The 16,349-nt window shown below is 37.6% G+C and overlaps 1 protein-coding gene across 1 annotated transcript; it reads left to right on the top strand.

The window, feature by feature from the left end:
• The first annotated feature begins 6,588 nt into the window (after window positions 1-6,588).
• On the top strand, window positions 6,589-15,956 carry LOC136830578 (uncharacterized). Its single transcript, XM_067090102.1, has 8 exons — window positions 6,589-6,782; window positions 8,746-8,876; window positions 9,991-10,128; window positions 10,993-11,053; window positions 11,553-11,689; window positions 12,342-12,450; window positions 13,225-13,333; window positions 14,803-15,956. Exons 1-8 carry the CDS (start codon window positions 6,722-6,724, stop codon window positions 15,005-15,007), a joined length of 951 nt encoding a protein of 316 aa, XP_066946203.1. The 5' UTR covers window positions 6,589-6,721; the 3' UTR covers window positions 15,008-15,956.
• The last annotated feature ends 393 nt before the right edge of the window (window positions 15,957-16,349 follow it).

The raw sequence follows: 16,349 nt of genomic DNA, 5'->3' as shown, positions 1-16,349 counted from the left end.
TCTATTTTCCTTATAATTCGCTTTTCAGGTTCAGCGATGCTGGTCAGCAACTGGCCGATATTCATACTGGAAAAAGGATAGTGCGTGGAATTCGGGAAGTCATTTATTGAAATATCCAATCAGAAATTTTTCGTCGTCGATTGGATATTTCAATAAATGACTTCCCGCATTCTACACACTGTCCTTTTTCCAGTATGAATATCGGCCAGTTGCTGAACGACATCGCTGAGGCCGAAAAGCGAATCATAAGGAAAATTGAAAAGATCTCGTATAAGATAAATTCGCATAATACAGCCATCCTTTTTAATAAGACCTGTTTAAGAGAGGGTCTATTCCCTTCATATACTTCCCTTCGGCTGCCTGACCCCACCGCCCAGTAATAATAATAATAATAATAATAATAATAATAATAATAATAATAATAATAATAATAATAATAATAATAATAATCTTTGGAGGCTTGAATTTCACGTCAATGGCACCCTATAGTGAGCTTGTTCATATGAATTTGGCTCACCTGAATAATAATAATAATAATAATAATAATAATAATAATAATAATAATAATAATAATAATAATAATAACCATTCCATAAGCCAGAGTTCAGTCTCACAGTAGAGCTAAATGACTTGGACCAGTTTTCTGAAACTTGTATTGTGCCTCTATTGACCTAAGAAAAAATTATGCACCAAGGAGTTAGTCTGCTGCAGAGAGTTGCACTCTTCAGGGATGAGGTTGCTAGCCCCATAGCCCTTTTTTTTTTCTATCCTAGTAGCTACTGGTACATGTTGAATTCGGCTGGGTGGATAGGTAAGTGGTAAGCCAGGAGCGAACCACTGACCTAGCAAACTTGAGCCAAATAATGTAATTGTAATAGCTACAGTGCCCTCTTAACTTCTCGAATTCTTTGCGCTTTTTTGGATAGTCTACGCTTGTCACTACAAAGCCTTAAGATCCAAGTGCAAGACATATGAAAAAATTATGATGTCTTGTAGCAGGAAATGAACCTGGGTTCGTTTCCTGCTACTGGACATCACAATTTCCTCATATTTCTTGCACTTGGATCTTAAGGCTTTGTAGTGACATGCGTATCCAAAAAAGCACGAAGAATTCGAGAAGTTAAGAGGGTATTGTGGCTATTACAATTACACACACACATATATATATACACAGTATATATATATATATATATATACATATATATATATATATATATATATATATATATATATATATATATATATATATATATATATATATATATATATATATATATATATATTACTGACAGGACTCCATTGATACTGGATGGTATCTGGCGTAGATATTTATTTAATAAAAGTTACAAGCTTTCAAGGACCAACAGTCCTCATTGTCAAGTATCCGTCGAATGACTGGACACGTGGTCCAGCTGTATTTATAAGCATGTGGGGGAATGGATTAAAGCCTTATCCTGCGATTATCCTCCGTCCCCTGTGTGGCCCTGCCCTCGTGACCTTGGCCTTTCTCTGCCCGCAATTCTTTCCAGGTGTGAAATTTCCACGTGGTTTCTTGTGTTTTTGCATTTCTTTTCTATTGCAGAGTATACGATTTTTCTTGATAGGCTGTCTTTAAATCCATTTCCCGTGTTCAATTTGAAATTATCTAGCTTCCTGTTGATGGCTGTAACAGTGGTGTTGTCCGGGACTGTAATTATTTTCTTCCTTTCAAATGTTCCTTTCTATCCCTTCCCTCTCCCCAAAATGGTTTTTTCTTGCCTTAATGTGTACCCATTACCACCAATACTTAGGGTATCCTAGGCTCCTAAAACTCTCCCTCGGGTATTCCAGCTCTCCATCCAAGAATTCGGGACTGCAAATCCTATAAGCCCTAATGGCCAACCCTGTCATCACTCCCATTTTAATTTCTTTCCTATGACTGGAGAACTTATGTATGTGTGAATTGGTGTGTGTCTTCTTCCTGTGTACCTTGAATTTTAAACTTTCCCCTTCCCTCTTTGCCAGTACGCGTAAGAAAGGGATTTCTCCCTCCTTCTCTTCTTCTATTGTGAACTTGATTTGTTCATTTAGTTTATTTATTTTCTCTAGGAACTTGTGTAGTTCTTCCCTTTCACCGTTATAGATAATCAAGATGTCATCCACGTGTCTTACCCATTTGGTGATGTTTAAGTTTCCTTTATTTAATTGACCCACCTTTTCTGTATCAAGCCATTCCATAAAAATGTTAGCCAAGATTGGCAAAAGACTCGAACCCATTGGCCACGCCATTTTTTTGGATGTAACGTTTTCGCCCCGTTAAACACATTGACGCTGAGGACCACTGATAACAATTTGATAAAAATGTCATGATCTCAGTCACATGTATAAACCCCTTTCTTCATATTCCTTTTTGTTACTTACATCGTCTTCTTGACTAGTACGTTGGTAAACACGGAAGTTACATCTAAACTTGCAAATTTACAATCTTTTACGTCATCCAAAATTAATGTAAAAGATTGCAAATTTGCAAGTTTAGATGTAACTTCCCTGTTTACCAACGTACCAGTCAAGAAGGCGATGTAAGTAACAGAAAAGAATATGAAGAAAGGGGTTCATACATGTGACTGAGATCATGACGTTTTGATAAAATTGTTGTCAGCGGCCCTCAGCGTCAATGTGTTAACTGGGGCGAATACCATTACATCCAAAAAATGGCGTGGCCATGGGTTCGAGTCTTTCACCGATCTTGGCTAACATTTTTATGGAATGGTTTGAAACGGAAGAGGTGGGTAAATTAAATAAAGGGAACTTAAACATATCAAATGGGTAAGATACGTGGATGACATCTTGATTATTTATAAGGGAGAAAGGGAAGAACTACACAAGTTCCTAGAGAACATAAATAAAGTGAATGAACAAATAAAGTTCACAATAGAAGAAGAGAAGGAGGGAGAAATCCCTTTCTTGGGCGTACTGGCAAAGAGGAAAGGGGAAAGTTTAAAGTTTAGGGTACACAGGAAGAAGACACACACCAATTCATACATACATAAGTTCTTCAGTCATAGGAAAGAAATTAAAATGGGAGTAATGACAGGGTCGGCCATCAGGGCTTATAGGATTTGCAGTCCCGAATTCTTGGACGAAGAGTTGGAATACCCGAGAGAGAGTTTCAGGAGATTAGGATACCATAAGTATTGGTGGGAATGGGCACACATTAAGGCAAGAAAAAAACCATTTTGGGGAGAGGGAAGGGGCAGAGAAGGAACATTTGAAAGGGAAGAAAATAATTACAGTCCCGGACAACAACACTTACACCCATCAACAGGAAGCTAGATAATTGAAAATTGATAGGCAGTTACAAAAACACCATTAGGAATAAAATAGTTAGAAACAAAAAGATTGTAGAGGAGGGAAAAAGGTAAGAGGGGTATACATGACAGTGTGTCTAGACTGTGAAGAGTGCTGCGTCGACCAAAGTGGCAAATCTTGCAAAGAACGAGCAAAACAACATTTACAAAACATAAGACACTATACTCAGACGTTGGCAGTCGCCAAGCACTGTTGGGAAAAGGACCACAAAATAGACTGGGAAAATATGAAATTTTTGTACAGGAACACAAACAAAATGGCCAGACTGATTGTAGAGAATGCCTTCATAACATGCGCAAAGAATGTAATGGCAGGCAACACTGGAAACAAATTTGAAGACAGCCTATCAAGAAAATCTTATACTCTACAACAGAAAAGAAACACAAAAGCACAAGAAACCACATGGAAATTTCACACCAGGAAAGAACCGCGGGCAGAGAAAGACCAAGGTCACTAGGGCAGCGCCACACAGGACATAGAGGATAATCGCAGGATAAGGGCTTTAATACACTCCCCCACACACATAAAATACAGCTGGACCACGTGTCCAGTCATTCGATGGATACTTGACAATGAGGACTGTTAGTCCTGGAAAGCTTGTAATTTTTTTTAATAAATATCTCTACTAGATGCCATCCAGTCTCAATGAGGTCCTGCCAGTATTGCATAAATTCACAGATAATTGTGTAAGTGATAAAAAATATATATATATATATATATATATATATATATATATATATATATATATATATATATATATATATATATATATATATACAGTATATATAATATACACACACACACACACACATATATATATATACAATGAATAAATGAAACCAATCGTTGTGACCTTTTTGTTTCAAACTTTACCATTTATAAAATCAAACAGTCACACAACTGCGTAGCCACGAAAGCACTGTATTAGTCCCTGCATACCTAGCGAGAGAGAGAGAGAGAGAGAGAGAGAGAGAGAGAGAGAGAGAGAGAGAGAGAGAGAGAGAGAGAGAGAGAACTGAAAAGATAACAAAAGTCGCGTACAGGTGAACAAGGGGAGGTAATTATGAGCAGACTAAGTGAGGAATAAAAAAAAAGATTAATGAGCAAATGGATTAAAGAATAAAGAATGCAAAGAGAAAGTTGCTGTCTGGAGAGAAAGCAGCCCTGTGTCTATGGCGTGATTCATGAAAAGCTGTCAAGTGTAGCTCATTGAAAAGGCAGAGAGAGGAACTATGCAAGAGTGGGAGGGGCAAATGTAGATACGAGAATAACCTTGGATGTTACTCCATGAAATGAGACCAGTTAATAGGTTGAGAAATGGAGAAGACCCAAAAATCAGCGCCATTACAGATATGCTATGACAGAGTGGCTGGCCAGGGCAAGTAAGGTATGTCTGGATGAGGGAAAAGTTCCAGAGGGAACAGAGGTGTGTATAAGAAAGTAGGGATAAAGTATGTAGAAAGTAATTTATTAATGGTGATTATAATTTTCTTAATGAAACCTGCATTTGCTAGAATATGTAGAGGGTAGAGTGACTAGTTTGGTGTCAAAGTGGGACAAAAACTATGGTGTGTTAAGTCTGTATGGCTATCCATGTCAAAATGGATGCAATAATGGACAAAATTCTGGGAAAAGACAGATGTTGGTGGAAATTTAGGGAAAAGAAACGCGGCCATGAATGAACTCTTGTTTGATTGGTGTTTGGCAATAGTGGAAAAAGGCTGCACAGACTCTCCACATGATCAGACCATCTCGAAACAATGTCATCCAAATTTTTGCATATGATATATTTTTCCTTTCAAACACCACAGGCACACATATGCATACACACATACATACACACACACACATGTGCACAGACATACATGTGCATGAGTAGCCATTGGTGCAGACAACAATTATGATGATGTGCAATTATTTCTGAGGTAAAAATGAATCAGTATTTTTAAAGTATTATGAATCTGCATAATTCACTCATTTTATGGCAGTTCTTTGTAAAGAGAGAGAGAGAGAGAGAGAGAGAGAGAGAGAGAGAGAGAGAGAGAGAGAGAGAGAGAGAGAGAGAGAGAGATAATGGACTATTACTTTATTGAGAAAGAGAGAGAGATATATAATGATTATTTTTAATATAGTATTACTTTTTGTAGTATTACTTTAGAGAGAGAGAGAGAGAGAGAGAGAGAGAGAGAGAGAGAGAAACGACAGATTTTTATTCTAATTTTTTTATATATTTTTATTTTTTGAGAGAGAGAGAGAGAGAGAGAGAGAGAGAGAGAGAGAGAGAGAGAGAGAGAGAGAGAGAGAGAGAGAGAGAGAGCAGATATATAATGATTATATTTATATATTATTATTTTACTTGAGAGAGAGAGACAAAGATGATTAGAGATAGACTTTAGAGACAGACAGACAGACAGACAGACAGACAGACAGACAGACAGAGAGAGAGAGAGAGAGAGAGAGAGAGAGCAGATATTTAATGATTAATTTTATATATTATTATTTTACTTTTGAGAGAGAGAGAGAGAGAGAGAGAGAGAGAGAGAGAGAGAGAGAGAGAGAGAGAGAGAGAGAGAGAGAGAGAGAGCAGATATATAATTATTATTTTTATATGTTATATTATTTTACTTGAGAGAGAGAGAGAACAAAGACGATTATTTTTAATGATTATTTTTCACTTTATTTTACTTGAGAGAGAGAGAGAGAGAGAGAGAGAGAGAGAGAGAGAGAGAGAGAGAGAGACAAGAGATCTCTAAGGGCAAGATTTACAGATAAATTTTATATATATATTATTTTAAACAAGAGAGAGAGAGAGAGAGAGAGAAACAACAAGATTTTTGATTTATTTTAATATATTATTACTTTTGAGAGAGAGAGAGAGAGAGAGAGAGAGAGAGAGAGAGAGAGAGAGAGAGAGAGAGAGAGAGAGAGAGAGAGAGAGAGAGCAGATATATAATGATTATTTTTATATAATATTATTTTACTTGGAGAGAGAGAGAGAGACAAATATGATTATTTTTCCCATATCACTTTAGAGAGAGAGAGAGAGAGAGAGAGAGAGAGAGAGAGAGAGAGAGAGAGATGATTATTTTCCCCATATTACTTTATTGAGAGAGAGAGAGAGAGAGAGAGAGAGAGAGAGAACAGAGAGAGAGAGAGAGAGAGAGAGAGAGAGAGAGAGGAGTGATGAAGGAGGGGGAGCCCAATTTGCAGACCGTCTTGTAGTAGGGCCAAGCCACGGGAACCGCCCCCCCCTAAAAGATGAGTATATAAATGGACGACATGTGCTGAGACCATCTCATCCCCGTCTGCAGTCAGCACAGCAGGTAACCTTCTTCAGCACCTCCTCCCACGGGCCATCTGTCCACATTCGAGGATGGCATCCCTCAAGATGAGCATCTTGGGACTTCTCCTTCTTGCCTGCCTCTGTGCCTCAGGTAAGTCTCTTTGTCTGTCTGTCTGTTAGATGTCCATAAGAGTTATGGATGTATTTCCATTGACTTTTTGGAAGGTTTTAGCTGGTCCGCTGGGACGGTGGTTGGCGTCATGGCAAGCCGCTCTGATGTCGTGGGTTTGCGTTCCCCCGGGGCGAAGAAAAATATGAAAAATCACTGGCTCTGTGTCATGATCAGTTACTGCCGCAGTGTGGGGTCCTGCGGCGAGGGGTTGAAACCAACATTCTTTGGAAGCTTGAATTTCAAGTCAATGGTCCCTGTTGTTGGCTTGTTCCATGTGAATAGGTTTCATCTACTGAAATAATAATAACAATAATGATAGTAATTTAAACTGTGACCCAAGAAATTTACTATATTAATTTTTCGGACGAAAACTCACTTTGGTTCTTGATTAAAAATGTAAAATACTTTACAAACTTCAAGGAATTCATTTCATACCATATCCAGTTGTATGGATTGTTCACTAAAAAAGGTTAATGTTAGATTTGGTTGAAAAGATTAGTCTCAGTCATGGAAAGTCTAAACCTGGAGTGTGCTTCCTGCAGATCAGTGACGTTACACATACGGAAAATACATACATAAATACATGGATACAAAGTGTTTAAAATTTACAAATAAACAGCTGAAATGACTGACACTGGACTCCTAAGTGAGAAGAGGCTAATGGGCCAAGCAAAAAAATAAACAAGTAAAAAATGCACCAAAGTTTCTTCAGCGCAATTGAGTTTGCTGTATGAGCCACGGCCCCGTGGTGGCCTGTCCTATAGCAATGCCAGATGCAGAATTATGGCTAAATTTAACCTTAAATAAAATAAAAATTACTGAGGCTAGATGGTTGCAATTTGGTATGTTTGATGACTGGAGGGTGGATGATCACCATACTAATTTTCAGTCCTCTAGCCTCAGGAGTTTTTAAGATCTGAGGGCGAACAGAAAAAGTGCAGACAGACAGACAAAGCTGGCACAATAGTTTTCTTTTACAGAAAACCAAAAAAGGCAGAAAGCCTTACAGCTGGGGGCCAAAGAGACACACAAATGATTCTCTTAAAGCAACTGATCTTGAGGGTCGATTTTCTCTCAACCTCTGAGGGTTCAGGAAATGACAGTTGTAGTGATGGATGTATGTACTCCCCTTTCAATACACCACCAACACTATACTGAGGTAATGTTATGCCCCTTTAGTTCTTATGATCGCCTGTATTTCCCCAGGAACCTTTCCCTCATAAAAATGTACCTTACTTACCTTGGCCAGCCACTCAGTAACAACATGTTATTTGATATCCAGTTAATTCTTGGTTTTTCTCCATTTTCAACCTTTTAACTACTTCCAGTACATCACATAATGTCCAAAGGTTTTCTCGAAAGTACATCTACCCCTCCTCCGTAGGGGTTAGTGCCAGCAGTGCACCTCACTTGGTGCACTATAGGCATTACTTAACGTTCTTTGCAGCATCCCTTTGGTCCCTAACTGCAACCTCTTTCATTCCTTTTACTGTACCTCCATTCATGTTCTCTTTCTTCCTTCATACTTTCCACCCTCTCCTAACAATTGTTTCATCATGCATCTGCGATGTTTTCCTCCTATTACACCTTTCAAATCTTCTGTCAATTTCCCATTCAGTGCTGAATGACATCTTAGGTCCCAGTGCTTGGACTTTGGTCTAAATTCTGTATTCTATGCTATCGTTACCTTGGCCAGCCACTCATTCACACCTCTATCTCATCTGGAATCATTCCTTCATCAAAACATACCTTACACACCTCAGCCAGTTGCTCAGTCACACCATATTACTTGTGATCCTGCTAATTTTTCTTTTTTTTACTCCATTTTCAACCTCTTACCTGCTTCCTTTACATCATGTAATGCTCAAAGACTGTCTGAAATCTACATCTACCCATCAAACTCTTGCATTATTGATCTTGTCTTCTCGTGCGTCACTTCCAGCAACTTCGTCGGAATGCGACAGTGACCAGATTGCCTGCTCTGACGGGGACGGCTGCGTGAGGTATTACTACATCTGCGACGACGATGATGATTGCTATGATGACTCCGACGAAGATGCAGATTTGTGCTATGTGAGTGTATTTACTATTTCATTTATTTACTGCTTTGATGGGATGCTGACAGGCATTCTTTGTAGGCCTGTGATGCATCGGTGGAGTTTTCTGCATTTGGGTTTCAGCCTTGATTCCTGACCTTCAAGGTGGAATATGGCAGTGTGATATATCACACATTACCACAGGTGAAAAATAAGAGACGGGGTGTAGGACCTACACCTCGTCTCTTATTTCTCACATGTGGTAATGTGTGATAAATGAATCATGTACAAAAGTGATTATAAGTATATATATATATATATATATATATATATATATATATATATATATATATATATATATATATATATATATACATATACACACACACACACACAGTCGACACCCAGGATTTGTGGGGATGCGTATCACTAACCCCCCGTGAATAGCTCAAATCCATAAATACTTAAAACCCTCTAAAAACCCTTATAACTACCTATTTTGATGGTTCAAAACACCATAAAACCCTCTAAAAATGCTTATACCTGAAAATTTTAATAGTTTTATCACAAAAAATGCATTTAGTGATGAAAATGATCTGAAAATACAGTAATTTGTGAGTATTTCTCTGAAAAATACCACAAATAGGCAAATTTTCCACAAATAATGTGTATATATGTTCCACAAAGAAATTTTTGCAAATCACTGAGTCCATCAATTGTGAGTCCGTGAACCCCAGGGTCAACTGTATATATATATATATATATATATATATATATATATATATATATATATATATATATATAAAATATATTTATATGTACATATGTACAGTATATTATTTATATGTATATATGTATATATATTATTTATATATATATATATATATATATATATATATATATATATATATATATACATATATGATGAAAGATTGAAAGCTGCAGAAAACAGAAGCAGGAATAGGATTCCAACACTGTGGGAATGACAACCATAAAGAAAGTATCTAAGGTACTTTAACTGATGATAGAAAGACCAAGACTCTTATATCCATGAAGAGTTTCAAGTCCGGGACCAAGCGAGAGAGAGTTCCAGAGCATGACAGGGGCTCACGAACAGCATTTATCGATTGATATCCTTCTCTTTGAAACAGGCCTGGAGGAGTTACAACTGTTCCAGGGGCCAGACGTCCTGCACGAGGAACGGGGAGACAGCCTGCGTCCCTATCATGAGCTATTGCCTGATGAACGACCCTCCTTGCGAAGGGGACCTCGACAGACGTGTCTGCGAGGTGAGGAATGTCATGCGGCTCTTTTGAGAAACAGCTTTGAAACTGACTTTCATTGTTAAATGGCTTCACTTTGGCATTTACTGACAAGTGTTTTTCTGTATGGCTTGGTCGTTCAGTTTATCAAGTGGCTCGATTTTGACTTTCATTCTGACAGTATTTTAAATGTCTTGAATTTGACTTTCACTGACTAAATTTTGAATGGTTTGATTTTGAATTTCATTGACTACAGTTTAAATGGCCTGAATTTGACTTTCATTGACCACATTTTAAATGGTTTTATTCTGACATTCATAGAAGTCTTTTTAAATGGCTCAGTCTTAAGTTCAGTTTATCAAGTAGCTTGATTTTGACGTTAACTGACTTTTTTTAAATGGCTTCAATTTGACATTTCTTGACCAATGTTATTAGTTCAGTTTATCAAATGGCTAATTTTGACTTTATTTTACTATATTTTAAATAGCTTCATTTTGACATTTACTGACAACTGTTTTTAAATGGCTTAATCATAAGTTCAGTTTATCAAATATTTTGATATCGACAGATAGAAATGGAAGGAAATTTAGCAATACTACAAAGCTAGATGTCTGAGGTGGTCCGTAAACATGGAGAGAATGGAGAATTGGTGAAAAGTTTGTATAATTAGAGAGACTTGAGATGAAGGAGGAGAGGATTCTGTAAAACCTGTTTAGTGGATGAAGTGCAAGAGGAGCTCGGAAAGGTTTGAGGTGGAATGTACAAGTGGAGGGAATGGAAGGTGATTTGGAGCTAAAATTGACGGACGGCCTGGAGAGTGATGGTATGGTTGTGGTGAGTGGCACAGTGTGTGTATCAGAGTTGATTTTCATTGTCAACATTCTCTTCCAGATGCTTAAAGGAGGAATCCTGACTGAATTAAGCAACTTTGTTGCACACGATCCCATTTCAGGTGAGGACAGTTAAAATTCATCGCCTGTTGAATGACATAAATGTAATTTGATTTTTTTTTCTCTCTCTCTCTCTCTCTCTCTCTCTCTCTCTCTCTCTCTCTCTCTCTCTAAGAAAAATATATATCTATATTATGGATAAGAAAATATATATATATATATATATATATATATATATATATATATATATATATATATATATATATATATATTATATATATATATATATATATATATATATATATATATATTTCTGTGGAAGATGATAAGAATCTCTCTCTCTCTCACTCTCTGGATGATAATAAGAATATATATCTCTCTTCCTCTCTCTGTCTCTCTGCGAATGATAATAAGAATCTCTCTCTCTCTCTCTCTCTCTCTCTCTCTCTCTCTCTCTCTCTCTCTCTCTCTCTCTCTCTCTCTCTCTCTCTCTCTCTCTCTCTCTCTCTCTCTCTCTGTGTGTGGATGATAATAAAAAGAATATCCATCTCACCTCCACAGGAAGTAACCTGAACAGGTCTGAGGTTCTGGCCGAGAAATTCATGGACCTGATCCCACACACACTCAGCCACGACGACTGTCCCCAAATGTACACCAAGTTAGGAGACCAATGTCTCTCCTTGTTCTACCTGGGCAAGGTAAGTAGGGAGGAAAGGTGGAGGAGAATTTGCTGAGGAGGAAAGGAAGGAGGAACAATAATTTGGAAGAGGAATATACTTTTTTGTCTGGGGCATTTTTTTATGTAATTATTTTTGTGGGAATATCTTTTTAGACGTTATTCATTTGGGAGAATAGATATTGTAAGCTGAATAATTGTGGAATGAGTTTTTTAAAGGTTATTTTTCTTGAAGGCTATATTGTTTTATAGGATTATTTTTCCCAAACGCTTTTTTGCAGGGGGTGAAACCTTATAATGAATTTTTATTCGTGAGGAACATTTTCATCACTGAAATTCTCCATGAAATTTTGATTTTCAGGGGAAACATTTCTGAGGAAAAATGTCTGGAAGAGACAATGAGTGAGAACTTTTTTCGTGAGGAAGAAAATATTCTAGGAGATTATTTGTGAAGAATTTTGTTTTTGGGGAGAAAAAAAAATTTATTGAAGCATTCCTTATGAAGAATTTTTTCATAGGAAATCACGATTTTGAGAGAAAATTCTGAAATAAAATTTTTCTTTACATTTTTAATCGCAGGCATTTAACAAATTTACATGACAGTACAGAGAGAGAGAGAGAGAGAGAGAGAGAGAGAACATTCCACCTCCAAAATCCTCTTGTGTGCTCCTCAGATAAGCTGGTCAGAGTCACGAGAATTCTGCGCCATGATTGGGGGCGAATTGATCACCTTACCTGAAATCGTTCACTACGCAAAAGTCGTCCAACATTTGCATCAACACGGTTAGTTATTTCGCAGATTTGAATATCCAGATTGTTCTTTTATTCCTCACACCATTGGACCGTGAAAGTGTCTCCCCGAGGACCTTGTGCAATGAGAACCTCAGAAGTTCAAGCGAGGATACAATGCATTACTGCCCTAAGACAATTCATCTTGTGTTTTAATGATTTATTTGTATTTTTATCTATTCATATATTATTTTACTAATTTATCTTTTTTTTCTAATAAGCGGTCTCTTCTTCGTGCATTTCCTATCATCTCCTGTAACTTCTTTCAAATTATTATTATTATTATTCAGAACATGAACCCTGTTCATATGGAACAAGCCCACCAAAGGGGCCATTGACTTGAAATTCAAGCTTCCAAAGAATATTATGGGGTTCATTAGGAAGAAGTAAGAGGAGGTAAAGGGAAATACAGAAAGAAGGGATCTCAATTATTAAAAAAGAAAAAAATAAATTAATAAGTTAAGAAATACATAAAAATGTATTAAAATGCAGGGAGAATAGTATTAGTGTAGTAACGAATTGTATCTTCCCTTGAACTTCTGAAGTTCCTATTCCACGACATCCTCTGGGAGGCTGTCCCACAGTCCACTAAGAAGTGTACCAGCTGCCAACTGCAGTGAGCTGTAGCCAGGGTAGGAAAATGCTTGGGACTGGCAACTATACAAGCATAGAAATATTTTCTCAAAAGAAAACCTGAATATATACAGCATCTTTGTGGAATTCGATAATAATAATACAGTCATAGCATCTTACCTCATATTCTTACAGAGATCACATCTGATTTCTGGATCGGTGGCACGATGGAGAATGAGGAAGAGGGCTGGACTTGGATGGACGGCACCCCAATTCATAAAGGATCACCATTCTGGGCCACAAGGCAAGTAAATCCTTTTTGATTAGGATATGTATATGCATGTATGTATGTATAGAGAATAACAGGACCTCATTTAAACAGGCTGGTAACTAATGGAGATTTTATTCACAAAATTTACCAGCTTTCAAGGGCTAGTCAGTCCCCATCGTCCAGTGGCCGGAGACCTTGAAAGCATGTAACTTTTGCAATAAAATCTCAGTTACCATCCTGTTTAAATGAGGTTCTGTTATTCTTTGCATAAATGCACAGTACAATTGGGCAAGTGAGCATGTATGTATATATTGCCTAAGAAGATTTGGGAGATTAGATATGCTGAGATACAAAGAACTGATAATGTGGTTAGTGCAGGTAAAAGGACTAGTCAGAGAGTTTTCACGTGGTTTGGCCATGTGGGGAGAATGGACGATGAGGATAGTTTGGAGAAAGGAGTGTACAGTTCAGAAGTCCAGTAATGAAAACATTCTTCGTGTTTGTCTTGAATGGTTAAGAAAAAGTCACTTTATACGACCAAATTTAAGTGAGTAAACACAGAAGAGGAGCTTTCGACCTTCACTAAGTTCCTCTTCAGCTGTACTGAGCAAAAATTTCAAAGTTTAAAAAGAAATAAAAGTAAAAATACACAATTTTGAAAAGAGCAATTAAACTGGAAACTGTCAGTCTGGGGGGGGTCTTCCTTGGGTATCATCATTTCTTGAAGGCATCTTCTTGTTAGTTCAGAAGTGTTTGTGCAAAGGAGCTGATGAAGACCTAGACAAGAATGTGACCACTGCCACATCCACACCTAAACTGCAGATATATAGATGAAGCCTCAAGCAAGAAACTTCCGCAACATTAGCCTCTTCATACACATTCTTCTCTCTAATCTGTAATCCTCCATTCTCTATACATGACCAGACTGTCTGAAAACTTTCTGATCCACCTTTTTACCAATGCCAATCCTTTTGCCACACCTACATGTCTCCATTTTTCTCACCTTTTCAGTTATAATTTTTCAATTTTTATTTATTTCATTTGCATTCACCTTCCAAACTTCACTTCCATAGAGGAGAGTTGGCTGAACAATCCATTCACATATTCCAACTCTGAATCTCATTGACACTCTCCAAGTTTTCTACTAATCTTTTGTGCTCTCTCTCTCTCTCTCTCTCTCTCTCTCTCTCTCTCTCTCTGTTAAAAGAGTGCTTTTCCACTACAATCCAGAGTGCCTCTACTAACCTAAGCAGTGAATTGCCTACCTGGTGGCCTTTCAACTGCTGTGAGCTCAAGGCTGATGTGGATAGAAAGAAAAAATTACAGACATGAGTGATCAGCACCCCATTAAAATTGATAAGTTTGTCATGTTAACAATGAGATTAAGGTGGTCTCATGTCATCACAAAACCTTGGCTTGGAGCAGCCCCTAGCCAGGCCATTCACAAGACATTCACTTAATATTTCCAGCAACTAATCTGTCTCTTCCACGACCTGTCACAGGTACAGCCCCATCTGCGTCAACCGGAACGTGACGGCATCCAGGTCGGACCAGGTATGCTACGAGTACGAGCAGGCTCCGAAAGCCAGTGGGGCCTCAGAACAGTGTCTCAGCCTCTCCTTCGAACACTACTTTCACATGTTAGACAGTGACTGCATGGAGAGGAAGAGCCCACTTTGCATTTACAAGGGTGGGAAAGAGGAGTAAATGGAGTAGAGGAGCCTTTGGAGCTTTGCAGAATGCGTAAGAGTTAGGTAAATGTCACATGGCTCAATAGTTCCCTGTGAATAGATTGCTTGCGTTATTATAGACGAAATTTTGTAGACTGAACTAGGAGGCATTGGCAGTACAACCAACTGGAATGTGGTAGAATGAATAGGTACAGTAGACCTTTTGTAATGTGTAAAAGTTGAATAAATCTCATATGTATCCATGTTTGTTTTAAAATCAACAACATCCTTGTAGTTGTGAGGCCACACACATACACACATGCACACACACGCACACACACACACACGAGGCACGATTGGTCTGAGAATTTGCTCAGGAACTGAACACATCTTGTAACTGTCTGCTTATCCATTATGGCCTGAGAGAGATGTCAGTAGCAGAGTTATGTTAAACAAAGTAGTGGAGAATTTCAATTTTATTTCTACTGCTGGCAGGTATTGTTAATTACTGCATTGCAGCTCTCTCTGAGAAGTGTGCATTTACTCTCTAGCCAGTCTATTTTCCTTCTGGAAATTGAAAGTTAAGTGCAATGCTGCAAATCTCAATTTTTGTGAGATGTGTAACTGAGCATGAGATTTATGGAAATTGTTGAATAGAATACTTGTTTATGCATTTGCACAGTACACTATTATGGCACCCAATATAATAAAGCTGTTTGATTTATCGGGAACCTTGTACTCATAGCTGAAGATTATTAAGTGAGGTGAATGAGAGGAATTTCACTGGTAGCCTTAAAATGTTTTCTCATTACTGTAAGTTTTGCAGCTATTTTTAGGATTTCAGATTGGTTGGATTATTAAATTCTCACAAATAAAGTTACTGTAATGTTGCAAAGTGTTTTAATTGCTCTAGGCTTAGGCACCAAGGTTGTGCTTTTGAAATGTATAAATACTTAACAATTAATATCTAAATCAATTATTAAGTGGTCAGTTAGTGAGTTTCTGAAGACCACTAATAGCACTTTCACCAAATCTCTCTCTCTCTCTCTCTCTCTCATCTTTTAAAGTCTAGATATTTGTGCAAACTGGAATAAAAATAATTTCGAAGTTGCTAAAATGTGAATATTTTAACAGTCTGTAGCAAATGTTACAAAACTCGAACTATAATGACCAGTAAGGTCTGCCATCCTGCTATTAACAAAATGTTAGGCAATGAGAGTTCCTTGTAAATTCAAACTGGGAATATTACACTCCTGCGTTAATATCACTCAGGCAAGGTACTTTCAAATTCCATCTGATGATTTGAGCCACCAACAGTGGCAAAAACTGACTCCACAAACTTTCTTCCAAGCCACCCAATTTTCACTTTGAAGGAAGCC

This window comes from Macrobrachium rosenbergii, chromosome 47 (genome assembly GCF_040412425.1).
Source record: "Macrobrachium rosenbergii isolate ZJJX-2024 chromosome 47, ASM4041242v1, whole genome shotgun sequence".
Taxonomy (NCBI): Eukaryota; Metazoa; Arthropoda; class Malacostraca; order Decapoda; family Palaemonidae; genus Macrobrachium; species Macrobrachium rosenbergii.
Note: the sequence above shows the minus strand (reverse complement) of the source record. Positions and strands in the feature narration are given on the sequence as shown.

Bases quoted from the DNA above. Each gene is read 5' to 3' on its own strand.
- LOC136830578 (XM_067090102.1), top strand. From the start codon at position 6,722: ATGGCATCCCTCAAGATGAGCATCTTGGGACTTCTCCTTCTTGCCTGC. The intron at 8,877-9,990 runs GTGAGTGTATTT...TCTTTGAAACAG, and splicing joins AAGATGCAGATTTGTGCTAT to GCCTGGAGGAGTTACAACTG. The intron at 10,129-10,992 runs GTGAGGAATGTC...ATTCTCTTCCAG, and splicing joins TCGACAGACGTGTCTGCGAG to ATGCTTAAAGGAGGAATCCT.